A 25165-nucleotide genomic window follows, 5' to 3' on the forward strand; every position below is an offset into this window, starting at 1 on the left:
CACTTCCGGCCTGCGGGGTCGAGCTCGGCCGCCTCTCGCGGGCGGGGGTCTGCGGCCGGAGCATGCTGCTGCGAAGTGCCTGCAGGCGGGCTGTCGCCGCCGCCGCCGCCGCCGCCGCGACGCCCGCAGCTCCGGGGCCGCGGCCCAGGGCCTCCGGTCGCGGTCTGCGCCTGCGTGGTAGGCTCGGGAGCCCGAGGTTGTCACCTCGCTGGTGGCGCGGACCTTTTCCCTCCGGCGCCAAGATGCTTCTTAATTTCCCCGAGCCTCCTGCTGTTCTGCCGGCAGCCGGCCTCCCCCGCGTCCCATGCCTCTAGCTTTCGCTGCCCGACGCGTCCTCTCTCGGATCCCGTCCCGCGGGCCCACAAGACGCTGAGGGTCTGCCGGCAGCCCAGTCCTGGCCGAGCAAATTTGGAAGCCGCGCTTCCTCGCCTTCCCAAGCTGGCCGTGCACTCTGACGCAGTAGGGTCCCAGCAGCTCCCGCCGCGGCTCTGTATTCCCTCCTTTTATTTATTTCTGGGGGAGTTGGCTCACCCCCAGGGGCGCTCAGGGGTTACTCCTGGCTCTGTGCTCAGAAATCACCTCTGGCAGGCTTGGGGGCACCCTATGGGTGGCCGGGATTCGAACCGCCGTCCATCCTGTCTGGGTTGCTTGCAGTGCAAACGCCTTCCCGCCATGCTATTGCTCAGGCCCCTCTTCCCTTCTTTTAGACCATGCTGCAATTCTCTGACGTTTGTCCCTTTTCCCGTTGAGCTTCTGACACGTATTCGCTTTGCCTTAGTGCCCCTATCCCCCCAGATGTTGTATTTTCCTGGGCTGCCTTGGCTGGTCCCAGTTCCACAGTTGCACCCACTTTCCCATTCCTTTTGTGTTTCCGCAGCTGTGGACCATGCTTCCCAGTCTGCTGTCCCTCCAGGTCCGACCAATGCTCCGGAGGAGTCAGTGTTGAGACCTCTATATATGGATGTACAAGCCACTACGCCTCTGGTAAGGGACATGCTTTTAGCATGCATGTTGCAGTCGTGTTGTTCGAGTGACTGCACAGAGATGCTTGGCTCTTTGGAGAAGTGAAGTCAGAAGTTAAATTGTGGTCCCCTGAAAGATTCTGTATTTGTGATTGAACTTGCTCACAGACCTCCAGTTGAAGCACTGTTGAAGTGGGGATAAGCATGAGCTCTAAAATTAGTTGAACTAGTAAAACTGTTAGGTACAATTATTATATGAGTTGAAAGCTACAATTGATAGAGCCTGGCAGATTATAGGCACTTAAATTCTCAACATTTACTTAGTTGGGAGGCCACACTTATGGAGTTCTGGGACTACTTTTGGTTTAGTACAGAGATTTGTTCCCAGTGGTGTTCAGGGAGCCATGCCTGCTAATTATGCTTTCAGCCATTTGAGATTCTCCCTCCCACTCACTTGGACATTAATGCAGTGTTTAACCAATATGGGGACAGTCTTGATCTGTTCTCCCATAAGTCAAATTGCCTGCCATGAATGGAAGCTTCTTGTTTGTAGATTAAGGGAGTAGATGTGAAAAGCAATTTGATGTAAATGGGTTAGTTAGTATTTCACTGGCGGTTAGAGTGGTCATTGATCTGGGTGTGATGAATGGGATTGATTGAAGTTGATGAGTTAGGTCTGCGAGAAAGCAGTGAGCCTTGAGCTAAGTGTGGGCTAATCGAGACTATTCTGTTTTCTATAGGATCCTCGAGTGCTTGATGCCATGCTTCCTTACCTAGTCAACTACTATGGGAACCCACACTCCCGGACACATGCTTATGGCTGGGAGAGCGAGGCAGCCATGGAACATGCTCGGCAGGTTTGTGCAGAGGGACCTAGGAGGAGGTCCCCGGGTCTGATGTTTGGTGACCCTTGGGAGGTATTTCCTTGCTAAGGATAGATGAAAGTGGAAAGGTTTTAGGGATCTTTCAGCAAACGACTCAGATCCCAGGTTTTGGAATCTTCCTGAAGGCATTTAATTAGTTCATGTTCTTCCTTAGCAAAGTGAGTTTTTGCAAGATTCAATGTCTTTTGGTGCACTTTTGTTGTTTTGTGGCCACACCTGTTGATGCTCAGGGTTTACTCCTGGCTCTGCACTCAGTAATCAGTCCTGGTGGTGCTGAGGGATCACATAGTATGAAAGGGATTGAACCTGGATCGGCTGCTTGCAATGCAAGCGCTTTACCCACTGTACTCTCTCCAGCCCAAAGACTCAATGTCTTCCCATTGAAATAGCATATTTAATAGTTTCCTGATGTGTATGTGTTTCAAACCCACAGTGTCACATATGCAGGGCAAATGTGTCACTGAAATTTATCCCAGCTTATACAGTGTTTCTTCGTACTAAGATTGTGGGTGGATTACATTAGACAGTGCTGCTGATGTGCTTATTAATATAAAACTTTTATAGCATAATAGTTCAATAAGTGTTTTTTAAAAAACAATGCTATGGTTTGGACATAAAAGGAATCTGTACTCTAGTAGGTACAAAACTACTTCTTGGGTTTGAATGACATGGATTTCTTCTTTCTCCCAAATGTGTCCTCAGTCACTTTACTGTTGAGGTTATTTACCTGTTTTTCTTGACTTGCAGCAAGTAGCTTCTCTGATTGGGGCTGATCCTCGAGAGATTATTTTCACTAGTGGCGCTACTGAATCCAACAACATTGCAATTAAGGTAAGAAAAAGTGAGCACAGAGCCTGAGTACTGTGCAGCCAAGAAAAAAAAAAGAGAATAAAAAGAAGACAATCTGAAGACATATCTAGCTTTCTATCTTGGACTTCATGTTTGTATGTCTCAGTGTCTCGTATTTTTTGATAGGGGCTTGTTTTTTGGGTCATGTTCCACAGTGTTCAGGCTTTTCCTGGCTCTGTGCTCAGGAGTGGTTCTCAGGGAACTAAATCCATTATCAGGTACCCATTTGTACTATCTTTTCAACTCCTCACTTTCAAACTTGTGAAGAAGAGTCACAGAAAAACATACATATTCTGATTTGTTGTTTCCTTTAGACTTAGGTAATGTATTCTACACTAAAGTCCTTGTATTTGTGCTGCCTGAGTGAACACTCCTAAAGTCTTTATTCTTTTTATTTGTTTTTCTGTTTTGTTTTGTTTTTTTGTTTTGTTTTGTTTTTTGTTTTGTTTTGTTTTTTTGGGTCACACCCGGCGGTGCTCAGGGGTTACTCCTGGCTGTCTGCTCAGAAATAGCTCCTGGCAGGCACGGGGGACCATATGGGACACCGGGATTCGAACCAACCACCTTTGGTCCTGGATCGGCTGCTTGCAAGGCAAACACCGCTGTGCTATCTCTCCGGGCCCTTTATTTGTTTTTCTTTGCTCCTTTTGAACAGAGTGCTTAGTAGGAAAGGAGATGATGCCTGTTATATGAGATACTTTGCTTTTAGAACAGCATCTGCTTCAGATAATAGATATAGATGACCCAATATTTTTCCCTGAACTTTTGTTATTATTTTTTTTTTTGGAGCCACACCTGATGGTGTTTGGGGGTTTAATTCCTAACTTTGCTCTCAGGGATTAATCCTGGCAAGTATTGGAAGATATGTGGGGTGCTGGGAATTAAACCCAGGTTGGGCTTGTGCAAGGTAAGCACCTTACCTGCTGTACAGTTTCCGCTCTGGAAACTGACTGTTGGTAAAACAACATGAGGTAAAACCAGGTCCTTGAATAATGACTTTATTCAAAAGATTTCTTTTATTTTTCAAAAGATTTGTATGCTGTCTTCCTTTCAGCTTTTTTTTAAATCAGATTTCTTTGTAATAAGTTCTACCAGTTTTTTAAGTTGTCCCCATCACATAGGCATTATATTACCTAGTTACCTATTTTGAGATCAGTTACACTATTCTTGGGACACTTAGATCTTTGGTGCTAGTGAAAGTGAAATTGTACCTCAGTCACCTTGCTGCTTCATAGTATGGAATTACCTTAATTTCGGGCCCGGAGAGATAGCACAGCGGCGTTTGCCTTGCAAGCAGCCGATCCAGGACCTAAGGTGGTTGGTTCGAATCCCGGCGTCCCATATGGTCCCCCGTGCCTGCCAGGAGCTATTTCTGAGCAGACAGCCAGGAGTAACCTCTGAGTAACGCCAGGTGTGGCCCCCCCCCCCCAAAAAAAAAAAAAAAAACAAAACGAAAAACAAACAAAAAAAACCAAAAAAACGGAATTACCTTAATTTCGGTGTAGCAGGGGGCATAGATTAGGAGTCACTAGCTATATTTAGTGGTTACTCTTAGCTCTATTCTGGAGGTTCCTCCTGGAGGTGTTTGGGGGACCAGGAAGTGCTAAGGATTGAATCAGAACTTTTGCTTGCAAAGCAGACACTTCAGCCATTAGTTTGTCTTTCAGCTCTGCATAGTCACCTCTGACTCATCCTTGTTTTCATATCACCTATGAAAATGCCAAGGTTATAAATTATGGGTTGCTCCTTGTTTGTCTTTTTTTTTTCATTATTGTTTCTACTCATTTTGGGGTGAGAGGGAGGTACTCCTAGTAGTACTAGTGGGGCCACTCTGGATTCATTGCTCAGGACTATTTGGTAGTGCTGGGATATCACATCTAAAGCATTATACATGGGGCAATACCAAGAAACACATGTACTCTAGTCCTAGATATGGTTTTTGGTTTTCGGGCCACACCCGGCGGTGCTCAGGGGTTACTCCTGGCTGTCTGCTCAGAAATAGCTCCTGGCAGGCACGGGGGACCATATGGGACGCCGGGATTCGAACCAACCACCTTTGGTCCTGGATCGGCTGCTTGCAAGGCAATAGCACTAGAATTTTTAATATTTTTGCATTCTTCAGGAATTTATATGCTGTTTTTCTTTTGTGCGACTTTTCATAAAGGATTCTATCTATAGCTAAAATGTACTTTGTATATACTTTTTTTATATACTTTGTATAGTTTCATTTCTTTTTTTTTGTTTGTTTTCGGATCACACCAGCAGAGCTCAGGCAGCCCTCAGGTTACTCCCATCTCTACTCTCAGAAATCGCTGCTGGCAGGCTGGGGTGGCCATATGGGATTTGAACCATCAGTCCTGGGTCAGCTGCTTGCAAGGCAAATGCCCTACTGCTGTGCTATCTCCCAGCCACCCTGCTCCGTTTATTTTAATTTTGGATGGAGCACATTCTTTTGTGCTCAGGAATTATTTAAAGTGGTAATTGGGAGACTATGTACTGCCAGGGCTCCCTCATGTAAATTATGTTCTACAGTCCTTTTTCTTTTGGTTTTGGTTCACACCCGGTAGTGCTCAGGGGTTACTCCTGGCTCTGCGCTTTGAAGTAGCTCCTGGCAGGCATGGGGGACCATATGGAATGCCGGGATTCAAACCACCATCTGTCCTGGATTGGCTGTGTACAAGGCAAAAGACCTACCACTGTGCTATCTCTCCGGCCTCTCTCTAGCCCTTTCAACCATTTCCTTAACTCTTTTTATTCAGTGTTGGGTTTTTGTTTTGTTTTGTTTTATCTTGTTTTATGTTCTACTTATTTTATTTATTTTTTGAGTGAGTGTGTGGTTTAAGAGACACACCCTGAGTTCTCTGGCCTTTTCCTCAAGAATGAATGATCCGTGGGTGCCAGAGCAAAAATACAACGGGGATGGTGTTTGCCTTGTACATGGCTGACCTGAGTCAATCCTCGGTATCTCATATGGATTCTCGAGCCAGCCAGGAGTAATTTTTTTTAGGGGGTGGGATTTGGGTCACACCTGAAAGTACTCAGTGGTTACTCCTGGTTCTGAGTGCAGAAATCGCTCCTGGCAGGCTCAGGGGACCATATGGGATGCAGGTAATTGTACCTGGGCCTTCCAGGATTTGCTGCATACAAACACCCTACCGCTGTGCTTTCTCTCCAGCCCCTACGAGTGATTTCTGAGCACAGAGCCAGGAGTAAGCCCTGAGCACCGTTGGTGTTGCCCTCCCCCCACAAAAAAAAAAGTGATCCCTGGGAGTGCTCTCAGGAACATATTTAGTGTAAGGCTTTGAACTAGGCATGCAAGACAAACAACTTAATTCCTGTGCTATCTCTCGGTTTTAATTTTTTTTGGCGGGGTGGGGATTACAGCCGGCATCATTCAGGGGTTTCTCCTGGCTCTACGCTCAGAGAAATCGCTCCTGGCAGGATCGGGGGACCATATGGGATGCCAGGATTCGAACCACTGTCCCTCTGAATGCATGGCAAATGCCCTACCTCCATGCTATCTCAGGCCCCTCTCTGTTTTAATTTTTATTTTAATTTTCAGTCTCCATATCTGGTAATATTCAGGTTCCTTGCAATGGGTTAGTTTCCAGTGGAGATTACAGCTTTTAAGACTTTTTTTTGGGGGGGTGCACACTTGGTGGTGCTCAGTGGTTACTCCTGGCTGTCTGCTCAGAAATAGCTCCTGGCAGGCACACAGAACCATATGGGATGCTGAGATTTGAACCAACCACCTTAGGTCCTGGATCGGCTGCTTGCAAGGCAAACGCCGTTGTGCTATCTCTCTGGCTCCTTAAGACATTTTTGTAAATAAATATAAATACTATCAGCAAGGAATGAGTTTCTGACTTCCACCTTTCTTCTCTATAACTTTGGCTTTTAGTGTCGTTATATTCTCATGAACAGCTTTTATTTCTTTTAGAGAACTTTTAGATATCTAGGCCATATCCAGCCATGCTTTGGCTTAGCAGGGCCACACCCTGTAGGGCTCAATTTGATCGACAGTGCTGCCATCCTGCATATGTAGTTACCTATAAAAAATAATAGTTTCTCGAAACTATTTTCTGAGATTCCTAATTTTACACCAATGGGATGATAAAGAACATTCTTGTTCTGTGTTCTTTTTCGATCAGAGAGTGAGTGTGCACATACTTTTTTTGTGCTAGGGCTAGAATCCAGGGTCTCACATATACAGGCAGGTGCATTCCCATTTGTTATCTCATCAAAGAAAGTCTGGGCCTGCAAGCCCCTTCACTTGTAAAACATAATCTGGATCGTGTCAGAGTTGATTTGAGTAGTACCTTTCATTGAAGTTGCAGCATGCCACCCTGGTCCACATATGCTTTCAAATTCATTGCTGTTGGGCTGAGTGTTTTTTTATTCTCCCCCTGCTATTTTCTAGGGGGTGGCCAGGTTCTATCGTTCACGAAAAAAACACTTGATCACCACCCAGACTGAACACAAATGTGTCTTGGATTCCTGCCGTTCGCTGGAAGCAGAGGGCTTTCAGGTCACCTATCTGCCAGTGAAGAAGAGTGGAATCATTGATCTAGAGGTAGGTATGCTGCCTCTACAGGCTCAGCGCAAATTTGAATCAGGGCTAGCTGTAGTGGTGATTTTGGGGGTGAGAAACAGGCCTTAAGTATCTGTATCTACCTGGTTTGGGCCATTGTCTATCTTTGGGGGGGATTTGTTTCTTAGATTATAGGGGCTTTCTGATTGCAGCTGCACAACTAAACAGGATACTCTGGACTTATGGTAACAATATCATTTGCTTCTGTGCTGATAGAACTCAACTCCCTAAATATAATGGTAGTTTTTTGTTTGTTTTGGTTTTGTTCGGTTTTTGGGCCACACTCAGTGGCACTCACGGGTTACTCCCATTCAGAATCACTCCTGACTAGCTTGGGGGACCATATGAGATGCCGGGGATTGAACTCAGGTCAGCCAGCATATAATGCAAAAAACGTCCTACATATTAGGTTGTACTCTCTTCCTTGAGTTAGCTCCCTGGCCCAGAAATTATAGTTTTGTTCAAGAGCTTTTTGTTTTGTTTTGTTTTTCATTTTTGGGCCACACCTGATGGTACTCCTGGCTCTGTGGTCAGGAATCAGTCCTGGCAGGCTCCAGGAACCATATTGGATGCTGGGGATCTAACCCAGGTTAACTGTGTGCAAGTATTATCTCTCTGGCCCCAGTTCAAAAACTTTTTTTTGTCTTGTTCCATATTCTTATATGTCTGTTTTATGAGTCTAAGCAACTTGTGCCTTAATATTTGGGATAGAAGCATTCCTCTATTTGGGATACAGGTCAAATTCTGGTTGCAATGTATAGGTAGAGCCCTGACTTTGTAATTACTTTTTTTTTGGTTTTTTGGGCCACACCCGGCGTTGCTCAGGGGTTACTCTTGGCTGTCTGCTCAGAAATAGCTCCTGGCAGGCACAGGGGACCATATGGGACACCGGGATTCGAACCAACCATCTTTGGTCCTGAATCAGCTGCTTGCAGGGCAAACACCGCTGTGCTATCTCTCCGGGCCCGTAATTACTTTTTTTCAAGTTCCTTTATTACTTTGTAGTCTTTTCACATCCATCCTCTGTTGTATGCCTATTTCTCTTATTAGCCTAACTTTCTGGAATATAGTTACTTAAGTTATTTTCCTGTATTTTTTTGTTTTGTTTTGTTTTTGTGGAGGGGATTATACCTGGCAGTGCTCAGGAGTTATTCTTGGCTCTGTGCTCAGAAATTGTTCCTGGCTGGCTTGCAGGACCATATGGGGTGCCGGGATTTGAACCACCATCCTTCCTGGGTTGGCTACATGCAAGGCAAATGCCCTACTGCTGTGCTATCTCTCCGGACCCCTATTTTCCTATATTTTTTGGCGGGGGCTCACACCTGGCAGCACTCAGGGGTTACTCCTGGCTCTATGATCAGAAATTGCTCCGGGCAGTCTCGGGGGGCCATATGGGATGCCAGAATTTGAACCACCATCCTTCTGCATGCAAGACAAAAGCCTTACCTCCATGCTATCTCTCCGGCCCCTATTTTCCCTGTATTTTTATTTATTTATTTACCTTTTGTTTTTGTTTTGGGGACCACACATGCCATTGCTCAGGAGCTATTTATGGCTCTGCACTCAGGACTTACTCCTGGAGGTACTCAGGGTACCATATTGGATGCCAGAAATAGAACTTGTGTTGGCCAAATGCTAATCAAGTGCCCTCCTGGCTATAGATCTCTCCAGCCCTGTTTTCACTAATACTCAGCACAGTGCCCTTTCACAGTTTGCCTTGCATATGGCTCACCTGGGTTCGATCCTCAGCATCCCATATGGTTCCCCAAGTCTCCCAAGAGTGACTTCTGAGTGTGGAGCCAGCAGTAACCCCTGAGCGCCACAAGTATGGGCCCCAAAACCGAAAAAAAAAAAAAAAAAACCATAAAGAATTCCTCTAAGATTAATGTTTTAGTCTATAGTAGTCTGTACCTCAGTGTTGTTTATTGGTGTAGGAGGATGTGGCTGTCATGGAGTGCTGGTAGATCATCTGGTGCCATGGATTGAATTGAAATTATATGGATGCAAAACATGTACCTGAAACCCTGTACTATATTTCCAGCTTCAATAGTAAAATAATTTTTGTTATTTACTTTTTTCTTTACCCCTTATTTAGACAATCATGTTTTGTTATGGGACCACATTCAGCTATGCTCAGGGCCTCTGCACTCAGTTATCACTCCTGATGGTGCTCTTGGGACCATATGTCTGACAGGCATCAATTCCAGACCAGCACATGCCAGTCAAATACTCTACCTGCTGTACCTGCTCCAGCCCCTAGGATTTTATAGGTTTTTGTTTTAGTTGGGGTTTTGTTTTGTTTTTTTGTTTTGTTTTTTGGGTCACACCGGTGGTGCTCAGGAGCCTCCTGGCTCTGTGCTCAGAAATCAATCCCGGCAGGCTCAGGGGACCATATGGGATTCGAACCACTGTCCTTCTGCATGCAAGGCAAATGCCCTACCTCCATACTATCTATCTGTCCAGCCCAGCCCCTAGGATTTTGATATTAATGTAGTTCACCACTCTTACCCCTATTTCCTTAGTTTCTTATTATTTTCTTTCTTTTGGGGTCATATCTGGCAGTAATTAGGGGTTACCCACTATACTGTCTTTAGCTCTGATTTCCCCAGTTGTACTTATACTTGTGTGCATGTGTGTGAGAAAGAGACCTCTATAATTTCATCACACTTGTCACATTTGTTGGTTTGTATAAACATCACCACAGTCAAAATAGAATGCTGTTACCATAATTGTGCTTCATGTTATTCTTTAAAGATCAGCAATTTGATGGTCACTTTAATGTTTATCCTTTCATTGTTACATAAGTGGAAGCATCTATTATGCAACTTACTGGAATTGACCTTTTTTAACTTACCAAAAGTGTTTGGTGAGTCATTTAAATTAAATTTAAACTATTGGTGAGTCATTTAAATTACTGCATGTGGTTTGTTTTTTTGTTTGTTTTTAGGACCACACCTTGTGGTGCACAATGGTACTTCTGGCTTTGCACTCAGGCATTACTCCTTTTTGACTCAGGGACCATATGAGGTACCAGGAATCAAACAAGGCTTGACAGTGTTCAAGGCAAATGCCATACCTGCTGTACTATCACTGTGGCCTCTGACTTTTTATTTTTATTTTTTTATTTGGGGGTCACAACCTGTCATATTCTGACGTTGCTTCCATCCAGCTCTGTGCTTTAACTTTGCTCGGGGATTGAACAAAACATGTCCTCTGTTCTTTTGAGAACTATCCATCCCTGTTGCTCTTTGTTGTTTAGTACTTTATGCTGTGGAAGCCCTACAGTTAGTTTAACCATTCACCTATTGAAGGACATGTGGTTGATTAGGTTTAAATATGATGATTAACATTAGAGGGCCTAGGAAAATAGTACATGGGGTAAAACATTCTACTTCATTGCAACTCACCCAGGTTCTATTCCTGTTCAACATATGGTCCTCTCAGTCTGCCAGGTGTGTATCCTGAGCACTGGGCCAGGAATAAGCCTTATGTAGTGTCAAATGTGGCTCTGAAATAAAACAAAAGTTTTTATAAACATGTATTTATAAATTTTTATTGTGAATTTAAGTTTTCATTTATCTGGAATAATTGCTCAAGCTTATAATTACTGGATCTTATGATAATTTCATGTTTAGTTTTATAAGAAACAAAACCGATAGGACCAAAGCAATAGAGCAGTAGGTAGGGAAATTGCCTTGGCCTCAGCCAACCTGGGGGCCTCTCATCACCTCTAAGTTCAATCCAGCACCCCATATAGGTCCCCTATGAGTGATCCCCAAGTGCATAGACAGGAGTAAGTGCAGAGCACCTGTAGGTGTGACCCAAAACAAAACAAAACAAATCAAAAGAACTGCTAAACTTTTCTAGTGTGGCTATACTATTGGGCATTCCAGTCTTTGACTGAATTACGTTTTTTTTTTTGTTGTTGTTTTTTTTTTTTTTTTTTGGTTTTTAGTTTTCGGGCCACATCCTGCAGCTCTCAGGTTACTCCTGGCCACACACATTCTTTTATTTGGGAGTGTGGGGATCACACCGGTGGCATTAAGGGGTTACTCCTGGCTCTGTGCTCAGAAATTGCTCCTGGCGAGCTCAGGGGGACCATATGGGATGCCAGGAATTGAGCCCAGGTTCTTCCTGTGTTGGTCGTGTGCAAGGCAAACAAACGACCTATTGCTGTGCTATCGTTTCGGCCGTCTCTTTTTTTTCCCTTTGCCAGACCCACATTCTTGAATTCTTTTTTTTTTTTTTTTGGTCTTTGGGTCACACTCAGCAACGCTCAGCGCTACTGGCTCTATGCTCAGAAATCACTCCTCACAGGCTCGGGGGACCATATGGGATGGCGGGATTCGAACCACCGACCTTCTGCATGCAAGGCAAATGCCTTACCTCCATGCTATCTCTGACCCAACATTCTTGAATTTTTGTCAACATTTTGTGTAATCATTATTTTAATTTTAATACAAGTGTGCTGCACGGCCATCTTGCATGACTAAACTTGTTTGCCTTCTGAGTTTGGTAGGATTTTTTTTTTTGTACAGTGTGTTCTTCATATTCTTGATATTCTTAGGAACTGATGGCTGCCATTAAGCCAGATACTGCGCTGGTGTCAGTCATGGCTGTGAACAATGAAATTGGAGTTAAGCAACCCATTGCGGAAATAGGTGTGTATCCTGGGTGAACCCTGGAACTTTACTCCTGCTTGAATCTATCTAACTGATAAGTGGTAAGAGTGGATTGGGAACTGTAACCTTTTATATGGTCCATTGATGAAATTAAGGAAAAAAGGGATTTAGTTTCATGTTTAAGCAGTTTATTGGCATAGTCAATAGTTAAATTATGGTCTAGTATTTATATTCTTTTTTGTTTGTTTTTGGGCCAAATCTGGACACGCTCAGGGCTTACTTCTGGCTCTGCGCTCAGAAATCATTCCTGGCAGGCTCGGGGAATCATATGCGATGCTGGAAAATGAACCCAGGTTCATCCTGGATCATCTACTTTACCATATATTCTTTTAATTTTGCTGCTGTTGGTACTGAAAATAAAATAGATGCCACTACCCATTTTTTCCTTCTTGTTTAGAACATCATGTTATTATATTTACTTAAAGTTAGAGACTCACTCTGTAACCATACATGTGCTTTTATGGTGTGTGTGGATATATCAGGGATTGAAAATTAGCCTCACATATGCAAGGCATATCCCCTGCCAATCTTTGTTACTTTTTTTTTTTTTTTTTTTTTTGGTTTTTGGGCCATATCCGGCAGTGCTCAGGGGTTACTCCTGGCTGTCTGCTCAAAAATAGCTCCTGGCAAGCACGGGGGACCATATGGGACACCAGGATTCGAACCAACCACCTTTGGTCCTGGATCAGCTGCTTGCAAGGCAAACACCTCTGTGCTATCTCTCTGGGCCCAATCTTTGTTACTTTTATTTATTTATTTATTTTTTTGGTTTTTGGGCCACACCCGTTTGACGCTCAGGGGTTACTCCTGGCTATGTGCTCAGAAATTGCCCCTGGCTTGCGGGGACCATATGGGACACCGTGGGATTGAACATCGGTCCTTCCTTGGCTAGCGCTTGCAAGGCAGACACCTTACCTCCAGCGCCACCTACCCGGCCCCTCTTTGTTACTTTTAACTGCAAAGCATCTATAAGTTCATTTAGTTTCTGGAAAAGCCAGTATTAATTAGGTAGGCAAACTGTTACATACAAGAATGTTTTGGTTTAGTGCATCACCCTTTTTCTTTTTTTCTTTTTTTTTTTTTTGGTTTTTGGGCCACACCCGGTAACGCTCAGGGGTTACTCCTGGCTATGTGCTCAGAAGTTGCTCCTGGCTTGGGGGACCATATGGGACACGAGGGATCGAACAGTGGTCCGTCCAAGGCTAGCGCAGGCAAGGCAGGCACCTTACCTTTAGTGCCACCGCCTGGCCCCCACCCTTTTTCTTATTCTCAGCAAGGAAGTGAAAGCAAGAAAGAAGTGATGAACAATGATAATCTGGCTAATGCCAGATGCAATTTTCCTTTAAAACTCCTTTTCTACTGTGGGATCTCTGTTTGTTTGTTTTTTTTTATTTCTTAATTTTTTTTTGTTTGTTTGTTTTTGTTTTTTTGTTTTTGGGCCACACCCGGCAGTGCTCAGGGGTTACTCCTGGCTGTCTGCTCAGAAATAGTTCCTGGCAGGCACAGGGGACCATATGGGACACCGGGATTTGAACCAACCACCTTTGGTCCTGGATCGGCTGCTTGCAAGGCAAACGCCGCTGTGCTATCTCTCCGGGCCTATTTCTTAATTTTTAATTATGAGAACAAAGATGCAAAGAAAGAGGACAAGGTAAAGTTACAGTGGAAGAACAATCACCCATAACATAATTCTTAGAAGTCCCCTTGCTGATATCTTTTTATTTTATTTATTTATTTTTTTTATTTTTTTGTGGTTTTTGGGCCACACCCGGCAGTGCTCAGGGGTTATTCCTAGCTCCAGGCTCAGAAATTGCTCCTGGCAGGCACGGGGGACCATATGGGATGCTGGGATTCGAACCGATGACCTCCTGCATGAAAGGCAAACGCCTTACCTCCATGCTATCTCTCCAGCCCCCTTGCTGATATCTTAACTTTGAACTTTCAGCCAAAGAACATTAAGATAAATAAAACAGAATCCATGTACAATTACTTTGTCCCTCAAGTCCCCAGATTGTAACACATTATAATATTTCTTAACAGCACACAAGGCAATCTAAAGCCATAAAACTTATGTAACTCCTTAAACATTAGAGGCATAGTATTTTTTACATTTCCATGTACATGCATATTAGCTTAAGTTAACCTCAAATTTTAAGTGGGTTTTGTTTTTTTTTTTTAAGGATTAGAGTCAAAGGAGCACAGTAAAAACGGTGTTAGAGTGGCAATTGTTTGCATAGGCCCACCAAAATATGAGGGGCATGGAAAGGAATAACCTTGGCCTAAATACAAAGAGACCCTACCCCTGAAGTTTCCTGGCACAAGACCAACTCTAGGCTCCAGGCAAGTTAGATCGTCCAATCCAAGACATTGTCCATAGTGCCAACACACTTTTCACACAGTCTCTGTTGTTGGTATCATGTTTCTGTATTAAAGATCCTGGAATCTGCATATCCTACATTGAAGTCAGGATGTGGAGAGTCCTCTCGTTTCACCTCACCATTAAAGGGCAACGCAAGAAGCCCTGTCCTGTAAGCAGGTCGTTGTTGTTGTTAGGTCGTTGTTGTTAAGTCTTCTCAGTGTTAAGGGAAGTCTCTTTTGTGCAGGTCGATGTCTGAGCAGTGGTAGGGTCTTCCGTGGTAGAGGATTGCTTCCAGGTGATGTTATAGACAAACCTGGATGTTTCGTGGATGGCTTCCCTGGTTCAGGGGTGAATGGAAAATGCCCTTTCTTCTGAAGCCTGTGCCAGGTCATTATGTCAATGTTCAGGGTGTAAGGTCCCTTTGCACTACAAGATTTGTGTATTCCAATCTCTATTAGATAGGATCTTATTTGTATGTATAGTATTTTTCCATTTTAATGTGCCTGTGCAAAAAAGGAGCAATGCCACGTGGCGTTATTGGTGCATATGGGGGCCATAAGAACAAGTCCAACAATCCCCATGACATGGTTCCATCAGAAGCATTATACTGGGGGACTCTTTCACCAAAATTCCTTGTTGAACAGCTCATAAAGAGAAGATAAAAAGTGGTTAGAATCGTCACTGTATAAGAGAATATTTAGTAAGACTTATTGTTTTCAGAGAAAAAAAAGCAAAATATTCTAAAGAAATATGTGTCCATTTTATGTCTTTTGAAATAGTTTGGGGTTGTTACACACAATGCACGGCTTTGGTCTGTGATTAGGATTGTGCAATACTGAAGTTAAAAAGAGTAATGTGGGTTAGTGATGTTTGGGGGGGTGAGAGAGTTAAGGAGTAAAAATGAGCTTTGTAGGGGTGTGGGAAAGGGCAGAATACAAAATGGACATTCTGGATATGCAAAACATAACATAAAGATAAGGAATACTCTTTTTTTTTTTTGGTTTTTGGTTTTTGGGCCACACCCGGTGACGCTCAGGGGTTACTCCTGGCTATGTGCTCAGTAGTTGCTCCTGGCTTGGGGGACCATATGGGACACCGGGGGATCGAACCTCGGTCCGTCCTAGGCCAGCGCAGCCAAGGCAGGCACCTTACCTCTAGCGCTACCGCCCGGCCCCAGGAATACTCAATACATGGGATCTCTTCCAGGTGACTTCCAGTTCTGTGCAATGATTCTTTCTTATTCTTGTTTCCTCAGGTCAAATATGCAATTCCAGAAAGGTGTATTTTCATACGGATGCAGCCCAGGCTGTCGGAAAAATCCCACTTGACGTGAATGATATGAAAATTGATCTCATGAGTATCAGTGGTCACAAGCTTTATGGTCCCAAAGGTACCAGCCCCTCCGAGAGTTCCTTTTCTCTGTCTGTCTCATGAAACCATCTCACAGATGCTTCTAGGGCTTACTTGTTCGACAGGAACTTGAGCATGCAAATTGTCCTGCAGATGCAAGTGCTTTTAACAGTAACCTGGAACATTTGCGTATTTAGATCCTAACTTTTGCTACTTAGCAACAGACTATTTTTTTCCTAGGAAATGCCTCAAAAACAGGTAGATATGTGGCCAGAGAAATGTACATTAATTGGTAAAGTGCAAGCTTTGCATGAATGACACACATATTTGTGTCTGGCACCAGAGGGGGGGAAAGGGGAAAATTATTGATAATTTATTGATAATTTAGTTGAGGTATAAGGGGCTTTCTCATATCAAACTTAGCTGACCATCATATCAAACTTAGCTGACCAAGTTCAGCTGTCTTACTTAATCTACTATAATATGCAGAGTATTTCATGATAGATTTCATTTCTGTCTTTTCTTTTTTTTTTTTTTTTTTTTTTTTTTTTTTTTTTTTTTTCTTTTTTGGCTTTTTGGGCCACACCCAGTGATGCTCAGTGGTTATTCCTGGCTGTGTGCTCAGAAATTGCTTCTGGCTTGGGGGACCATAAGTAACTACAGGGGAACCACAGTCCATCCTAGGTTAGTGCATGCAAGGCAGACACCCTACCGCTTGTACCACCCATCTGGCCCCTTCTTTTATAAAGTTTTAATCCATACCTGGCTGTACTCAGGGATTACATCCTATTCTTTGCTCAGAGATCACTCCAAGTGATTCTCAGATTACCAATTGAGATGCTAGAATAGATCCCAGCATACCATTCAAGTGCCTTACCACTAGACTATTTCTCTTGTTTTGCTTGTTCTCTTTTTTCTTTTTTGTTTTTGGGTCACACCCGGCAGCGCTCAGGGGTTACTCCTGTCTCTGTGCTCAAAAATCGCCCCTGGCAGGCACGGGGAACCATTTAGGATGCTGAGATTCGAACCACCATCCTTCTAGATGTAAAGCAAACATCCATGCTATCTCTCCAGCACCCCCCCCCTCTTTTTTTTTTTTTTTTGTTTTGTTTTGTTTTGTTTTGTTTTTGGGCAACATCCAGCAGGGGTGTGCACTCAGGGGCTCCGCACTCAGAAATTACTCCTGGCATGCTCAGGGGACCATATGCCAGAAATCGAAGCCAGATCTTCCCTGGGTTAAATGTGTGCAAGACAAATGCCCTACTGCTGTGCTATAACTCCAGCCCCTCTCCTCCCCTCCGTGGCATTTAAAAAAAAACCATAAAATACAGTGACTACAGAGATAGTAAAAGAGTTAAGGACTTACATTGCAGCCAAATGTATCACATGATAGACTTAATATTATTTAGGAAGATGAGCTACTTAAAATCATTTTGGTCATTACTCTCGGTGAGTTTCCTTCCTGATTTTAAATCATTTTGATAATTCTGCTCTTTTGCTGTTTATTTTTCCCTTGGTGACACCCCAATTATGGATTTTCAAATTTGAGCTTATAGAAACAATTAAGGACTTTTGGGGGGGGGGTTGGGTCACACCTGGTAGTACTCAGGGGTTACTCCTGGCTCTGTGCTCAGAAATCGCTCCTGGCAGGCACATGGGACCATATATTTTTTTTTGGGGGGGGGTCACACCTGGCGGTGCTCAGGGGTTACTCCTGGCTGTCTGCTCAGAAATAGCTCCTGGCAGGCACGGGGGACCATATGGGACACTGGGATTCCAACCAACCACCTTTGGTCCTGGATCGGCTGCTTGCAAGGCAAATGCCGCTGTGCTATCTCTCCGGGCCCCATGGGACCATATGGGATTTGAACCACCATCTGTCCTTAATTAGCTGCATGCAAGGCCAAAACCCTACCACTGCACTATAGCTCTGGCCTCCAATTTAGGACTTTTTACCCTATTGGCAATTGATACACTATTTGATGCGCATTTCTTTCTTTCTTTCTTTCTTTTTTTCTCTTTTTTTTTTTTTTTGGCCACACCCAACGTTGCTCATTGGTTACTCCTGGCTGTCTGCTCAGAAATAGCTCTTGGCAGGCACTGGGGACTATATGGGACACCGGGATTCGAACCAACCACCTTTGGTCCTGGATCGGCTGCTTGCAAGGCAAATGCCGCTGTGCTATCACTCCGGGCCCCTTCCTCCCTCCCTCCCTCCCTCCCTTCCCTCCTTCCTCCCCTCCTTCCTTCCTTCCCTCCTTCCTTCCTTCCTTCCTCCCTTCCTTCCTCCCTTCCCTCCTTCCTTCCTTCCTTTCTTCCCTCCTTCCTTCCCTCCTTCCTTCCTTCCTTCCTTCCTTCCCTCCTTCCTTCCCTCCTTCCTTCCTTCCTTCCCTCCTTCCTTCCTTCCTTCCTTCCTTCCTTCCTTCCTTCCTCCCTTCCTCCCTTCCTTCCTTCCCTCCTTCCTCCCTTCCTCCCTACCTCCCTCCCCCCTCCCTCCCTCCCTCCCTTCCTCCCTCCCTCCCTCCCTCCCTCCCTCCTTCCTTCCTTCCTTCCTTCCTTCCTTCCTTCCTTCCTTCCTTCCTTCCTTCCTTCCTTCCTTCCTTCCTTCTTTCTTTTGGTTTTAGGGCTTGACCCAGTGGTGTTCTAGAATTACTCCTGGTTCTGCGCTCAGATATCAGTCCTAACAGGCTCTCCTGGCAGGCTCAGGGGATCTTACAGGATGCCAGGGATTAAACCTGGTTCAGCAAACTCCCCACCTTCTGTGCTATGTATGCTAGGGTCCTGACCCTTTGATGTGCATTTATTTTCCTGTTTTACTTACACACTTTGGTTCCCAGGGGTTGGTGCCATCTACATTCGCCGCAGACCCCGTGTGCGTGTGGAGGCCCTGCAGAGTGGCGGGGGACAGGAGCGAGGAATGCGGTCAGGAACAGTGCCCACCCCATTGGTGGTAGGACTAGGGGCTGCATGTGAGGTAGCCCAGCAAGAGATGGAGGTAAGAGAACAGTTTCCTCTCCTGTGCTGCATCTGAACAGGGATTCAGAGGCTTGTTTATATGATATTCAGATGTGTTCCCAAAATATTTTAAGAATGTAAGCTCCCAGTTTGCTTGGGTAAACCTGTGCATTTCAACATTGCTTGTCAGAACAAGATGAAATGGTTTGAGACCTTACCCTGCTCTATACAGAACAAGGTTATAGAAATTTCAGACAATTATAAATCAAAATTTTTTATTGGTTTTTGGGCCACATCCAGTGACGCTCAGGGGTTACTCCTGGCTATGTGCTCAGAAATTGCTCACTGGCTTGGACCATATGGGATGCCGGGAATCGAACTGAGGTCTGTCCTGGGTCAGCCGCATGCAAGGCAAATGCCCTACCACAGCGCTATCTCTTCAGCCCCAGCAAATTATAATTGTGTTTTTATTTTATTTTATTTTGGTTGTTTGGGTCACACCTGGCAGCGCTCAGGGGTTACTCCTGGCTCCACACTCAGAAATCGCTCCTGGAAGGTTCGGGGGACCATCTGCGATGCTGAGATTTGAACCAATGACTTTCTGCATGAAAGGCAAATGCCTTACCTCCATCCTATCTCTCCAGCCCCGCAAATTATTTTTTTTAGGAAAGCTTTTCTTTGTCCTGGTGCCCATGGCATCTTTATCTGATGGGTGGGGTATTATAGGCTTCAAAATTCAGGTCATTTTAGTAATGGTCAGCTCCTTTTTTTCTGTGTGATTGGAACCATCCATTTAGTTACTGAACATTTCTGTGGCCCAGTCACTGTGCTTAGTGCTAGGAATTTATTGATTGCCACCAAATTGCCACTAAGATTGTTTGTTTGTAGTAAGGAAGGGCTCCTGTGTGCTGCTGAGTTCTTGGTCATTGATCTGCTTATTGTGCCCTTGCTTGTTCCTCAGTATGACCACAAATGGATCTCCAAGTTATCTGAGAGGCTTATCCAAAAGATAATGAAGAATCTGCCCGATGTGGTGATGAATGGGGACCCTGAGAACCATTACCCAGGTACATACGTACCCTTATAGTGCCCAGTCTGGAAGACTTACAGACTTCTCTCATGGAGATTCATTCTTTCAGGCTGTGTCAACCTTTCCTTTGCATATGTGGAAGGGGAAAGTCTGCTAATGGCGCTTAAGGATGTGGCCCTCTCCTCAGGAAGGTGAGTTGGATTATAGGGTTTATAGCCAGATGAGTTAGCCTGGCTTCTAAGTGTTGTCATAGGTTATTAACCTTCCTAGTGAAGCAGGACTCTTGTTGCAGGTCATGATTGTGGCTATATAACTTTTTTTTTTTTTTTTTTTTTTTTTTTTTAGTTTTTGGGTCACACCCGGTGGTGCTCAGGGGGTTACTCCTGTCTGTCTGCTCAGAAATAGCTCCTGGCAGTCACGGGGGACCATATGGGACACCGGGATTCGAACCAACCACCTTTGGTCCTGGATCGGCTGCTTGCAAGGCAAACGCCACTATGCTATCTCTCCAGGCCCGCTATATAACTTTCTGATAGAGCACTTGTCCTATGTGTATGAGACCCTTGCTTAGATCCTCCACACTGTTTAAAAAAAAATATTGGGGTCCCGAGTATATAGGACTTGCCCTCACGTGACCCAGATACTATCCCAAGCATCCCTTATGGTCCCTTGAACACCTAGAATAATCGTGCATGCAGAACCAGAAGTAATCCCTGAGCATTGCCAGATGTGACCTCCGAAAAAGCAAGTAAGAAAAAAATGTAAAGATTACTTTATAGGGGCCGGAGAGATAGCGTGGAGGTAAGGCGTTTGCCTTGCTTGCAGAAGGTCCGAGGTTTGAATCCCGGCATCTCATGGTCTCCCGAGTCTTCCAGGAGAGATTTCTGAGCATAGAGCCAGGAGTAACCCCTGAGCGCTGCCGGGTGTGACCCAAAAAGCCAAAAAAAAAAAAAAAAAAAAAAAAAAAAGATTACTTTATAAGGACCTTTCTTTTTTCTTTTTTGGTTTGGACCACAGCTGATACTTTTTTTTTCTATTTGAAGTCCACCCTTATTGTGCTTGAGGAACCTTGCTTTCTCAGAGATTAAAGAGAAATGTTCTGGGGCTGGAGAGATAGCATGGAGGTAAGGCGTTTGCCTTTCATGCAAGAAGTCATCGGTTCGAATCCCAGCGTCCCATATGGTCCCCTGTGCCTGCCAGGAACAATTTCTGAGCATGGAGCCAGGAGTAACCCCTGAGCACTGTCGGGTGTGACCCAAAAACCACCAAAAAAAAAAAAAAAAAAAAAGAAATGTTCTGCATGGACTCCAGCAAACTGTTTTTCTTAAATCCATAAGTAGTAGACATAAATTCTTCCTATTGTAAAATTTTGTGGTATTTTGGTACCAGTATATGCTTATATTGGTCACATTGTATTAGCATTTCTGTTTTAGACCTCCACAACTGGAGGATACTCCAAAGTTACCCCAGGGTTTAGCTACCATCAAAGCTGGTATAATGTCATGGACTTTTTGGAAGTAAGCACATCATTCTTTCTTTTCAGGCCAACTCAGGCAGTGTTATACTGTCCTGCTTTGGCAGTGTCTTTATTCCAGGATATTATCTTTTTTTTTTTGGTTTTTGGTTTTTGGTTTTTGGGCCACACCCGGTGGTACTCAGGGGTTACTCCTGGCTGTCTCCTCAGAAATAGCTCCTGGCAGGCACGGGGGACCATATGGGACACCGGGATTCAAACCAACCACCTTTGGTCCTGGATCGGCTGCTTGCAAGGCACACGCCGCTGTGCTATTTCTCCGGGTCCAAGAGATTATCCTTCATTGTGATCTAAAAATACTAGTTCACAACCCAGAAAGTACAGGCAACTTGCGGCCCTTTAACTTTGGCAAGTTACAGGGTTTCTTTTATCTTAATGCTCGACTCCGTAGACCTAGAAAATGGAACCAAAATATAGTGTTATGGCTAAGAACAGATATTGTTTAATTAGCTGAGTGAGGCTCTGTGTCCCTTTCCTCAGTGCCTGCACCTCTGCATCTTTGGAGCCTTCATATGTTCTTCGAGCAATTGGCACTGATGAGGATCTGGCTCACTCTTCAATCAGGTTAGTAAGTTGAGCTGCAACTTTTATGAAAGGCATTTATTTATATATGCTTATATATTTATATGTGTACTTACATATATTTATATATGTATCACATGTATTATATATGCACATATATATACTAGTCTCCTGTCTTCTTGGTGGTGGTTGGTTTTTTCTTTTGGGAAGGGCTGTCTGGGGCCACATCCAGCAGTGCTCCCGATTCCACTCAGAAATCACTCCTGGCAGGCTTGGGGGACCATATGGGATGCTGGAAATAGAACCCAGGTCCATCCTGGGCCATTGTCTGCATACAAGGCAAACACCCTACCATTGTGCTATTGCTCCAGCCCCTCCTGTGTATTTTTTATCTTCTCTTTTGTTGTGGGGCATACCCAGCGGGGCTCAGAAGTTACTTCTGGCTCTGTGCTCAGAAGTTATTCCTGGTAGACTCGAGGAACCATACAGATGCTGTGGACTGATCTTTGGACAGCCACATGCAAGGCAAACTACCTGCTATGCTATTGCTCTCGCCCCTATCCTCTCTTACTTTTTTTTTAATGTATGTCCTTGGAGCTGGAGAGATAACATGGAGGTAGGACATTTGCCTTGCATGCATAAGGACAGTGGTTTGAATCCCAGCGTCCCATATGGTCCCCCAAGCCTGTCAGGAGTAACCTCTGAGCGCTGCCGGGTATGATCCAAAAACCAAAAAAAAAAAAAAAAAAAAAAAAAAAAAAGATTTACTGTATGTCCTTAGTCTAGTTTTCTTCATCCTTCTCTGACCTTTACCTTCTTTTTTTGTTTTGTTTTGGGGCCACACCCAGCAGCATTGAGGGGTTGGCCATGTGCAAGGCTCTATTGCTCTAGCCCTAAACTTTCCATTCTTGACTCTTCTCAAAAGATTCTAGAGAAATGATTTTCAGAGTTTGTTGACCATCACCTGGAAAGTTCATGAAAGATGATTTCAAATTCTTTTTTTTTTTTTTTTTTTTTTTTGGTTTTTGGGCCACACCCTGTGACGCTCAGGGGTTACTCCTGGCTATGCGCTCAGAGGTTGCTCCTGGCTTCTTGGGGGACCATATGGGACGCCGGGGGATCGAACCGCGGTCCGTCCTAGGCTAGCGCAGGCAAGGCAGGCACCTTACCTCCAGCGCCACCGCCCGGCCCCCTCAAATTCTTTTTTTTTTTTAATTTGTTTTAGTTTTTGGGTCACACCTGGGGTTGCTCAGGGGTTAATGCAGGCTCTGTGCTCAGAAGTCGCTCCTGTCAGGCTTGGGATACCATATGGATTACTAGGATCAAACCCAGGTCCATTCTAGGTTAGCCGCCTGCAAGGCAGATGCCCTATCGCTGGGCTACACTCCAGCCCTAATTTCAGATTCTTACATTGAAATTCTGATAAACTCAGTCTAGGTGAAGTAATGGACTTCTCGGGCAATTCTAACATGGACAGTCCCCTAGACTATTTGGTCTGGCAATTCCCAGACCAAGTTCTGAGAAATTTCCACCTTACAAGAAGAATTTTGCTCTTTATATATTTTTTATGGAGTATGTCATTTTTGAGTATTTGTATAATTAATACATCACCCTGTGTAAGAGCTCTAGTTGAGATCTCAATTCCCATGCCTATTTCAGGTTTGGCATCGGCCGTTTCACTACAGAGGAAGAGGTGGACTACACAGCAGAGAAATGCATTCAACATGTGAAGCGTCTTCGCGAAATGAGGTCTGCATTGTTTGTAGACTTCTTTCTGTTAGACCCCAGGAAATTGCAAACCTGCCTCTCCTTTGTTGTTTAGATTTGCTCTTTGTATCACACCCAGCAATACTCAGGGCTGACTCCTGTGCTCAGAGATTACTCCTGGTGGGACTTGTGTACCTTATGAGGTTCTAGGGAATGAATTTGAGTTGGCTGCCTGCAAGGCAAATAAGTACCTTACCCTCTGTGCTAACTCTCTTATCCCTATCCTTTGAACTTGTGCTCAAACTGCCAGAAATAAAAATTTGAAAATACTTGGGATTTAGAATTTTCACAAAGCAGGAAATCACTTTTATTTGGAGTCCACATTTCATAGTGCTCAGAGGCTACTTCTAGCATATTGCTTGAGAATTGTTTTCAGCAGTGCTCAGAACACCATGCAGTCCCAGAGATCAAACTCTGACCTTCAGCATGAAAGTATAGTTTGATTTTTTGGGCTACAATGTTTAGGGGTAACTCCTGGCTCTTCACCCAGGAAATACTCCAGAGAGGGGCCGGGCGGTGGCGCTGGAGGTAAGGTGCCTGCCTTGCCTGCGCTAGCCTAGGACGGACCGCGGTTCGATCCCCCGGCGTCCCATATGGTCCCCCAAGAAGCCAGGAGCAACTTCTGAGCGCATAGCCAGGAGTAACCCCTGAGCGTCACCGGGTGTGGCCCAAAAACCAAAAAAAAAAAAAAAAAAAATACTCCAGAGAATGTTTGGGGGACCATGGGATGCTGGGGATAGAACTTGGGTTGGCCATATGCAAGGGAAATTCCGTACCCAGTGTACTAGCTCTCCAGCCACAGGCTCTAGTCATTTGACCTATCTCTGTGGTCCCAAGAAACTATTATTCTATTTTTCTCCTTTGGCTTCTTTTGTTTGCTTGTTTCTTTGTTTGTTTTGGAGGAAGGGGGTTCACACCCAGCAGTGGTGCTCAGAGGTTATTCCTCACTCTGCCCTCAGAAATCGCCCCTGGCTGGTTCAGGAGATGATATGGGATGCTGGGAATCGAACCACCATATGTCATTGGTTATCTGCATGCAATGCCCTACTGCTGTGCTATCTCTCCAGCACCTGTAAAATAGATTTTGTAGAAAATCTTTTGTAGGGGCCGGGTAGGTGGCGCTGGAGGTAAGGTGTCTGCCTTGCAAGCGCTAGCCAAGGAAGGACCGCGGTTCGATCCCCCGGCGTCCCATATGGTCCCCCCAAGCCAGGGGCGATTTCTGAGTGCATAGCCAGGAGTAACCCCTGAGCGTCAAACGGGTGTGTCCCAAAAACCAAAAAAAAAAAAAAAAAAAAAAATGAAAATCTTTTGTAGGGGTCGGAATGGTGGCACAAGTGGTGGGGCGCCTGCCTTGTATGCACTAACCTAGGACAAACTGCAGTTTGATCCCCCGGCGTCCCATATGGTCCCCAGAAGCAATTTCTGAGCACATAGCCAGGAGTAATCCCTGAACATCACCCAGTGTGGCCCAAAAACAAACAAACAAACAAAAACATTTGTAAAAAAAGGTTTTTGTTTGTTTGTTTGTTTTTGGGCCACACTGGGTGATGTTCAGGGATTACTCCTGGCTATGTGCTCAGAAAAAAAAAGTTCTTTTGGGGCCGGAGAGATAGCATGGAGGTAAGGCGTTTGCCTTTCATGCAGGAGGTCATCGGTTCGAATCCCGGCGCCCTGTATGGT

The 25165-nt window shown here is 44.6% G+C and overlaps 1 protein-coding gene and 1 pseudogene across 1 annotated transcript in view; both read left to right on the forward strand.

Moving 5' to 3' along the window:
* The first annotated feature begins 62 nt into the window (after positions 1–62).
* NFS1 (NFS1 cysteine desulfurase) overlaps positions 63–25165 on the forward strand; it is a 26654-nt gene continuing 1551 nt past the window's right edge. Inside the window, exons 1-12 of the mRNA XM_049779265.1 lie at positions 63–177; positions 878–984; positions 1703–1819; positions 2594–2677; positions 7116–7268; positions 11854–11947; positions 15583–15717; positions 18515–18672; positions 19594–19699; positions 19772–19853; positions 21677–21760; positions 23378–23467. Coding sequence (XP_049635222.1) covers positions 63–177; positions 878–984; positions 1703–1819; positions 2594–2677; positions 7116–7268; positions 11854–11947; positions 15583–15717; positions 18515–18672; positions 19594–19699; positions 19772–19853; positions 21677–21760; positions 23378–23467 — 1325 coding nt within the window. The remainder of the gene's footprint in view (positions 178–877; positions 985–1702; positions 1820–2593; positions 2678–7115; positions 7269–11853; positions 11948–15582; positions 15718–18514; positions 18673–19593; positions 19700–19771; positions 19854–21676; positions 21761–23377; positions 23468–25165) is intronic.
* Positions 18768–18892, forward strand: LOC126019268 (uncharacterized; annotated as a pseudogene).

The sequence above is a fragment of the Suncus etruscus genome, chromosome 9, assembly GCF_024139225.1.
Source record: "Suncus etruscus isolate mSunEtr1 chromosome 9, mSunEtr1.pri.cur, whole genome shotgun sequence".
NCBI classification, from domain to species: Eukaryota; Metazoa; Chordata; class Mammalia; order Eulipotyphla; family Soricidae; genus Suncus; species Suncus etruscus.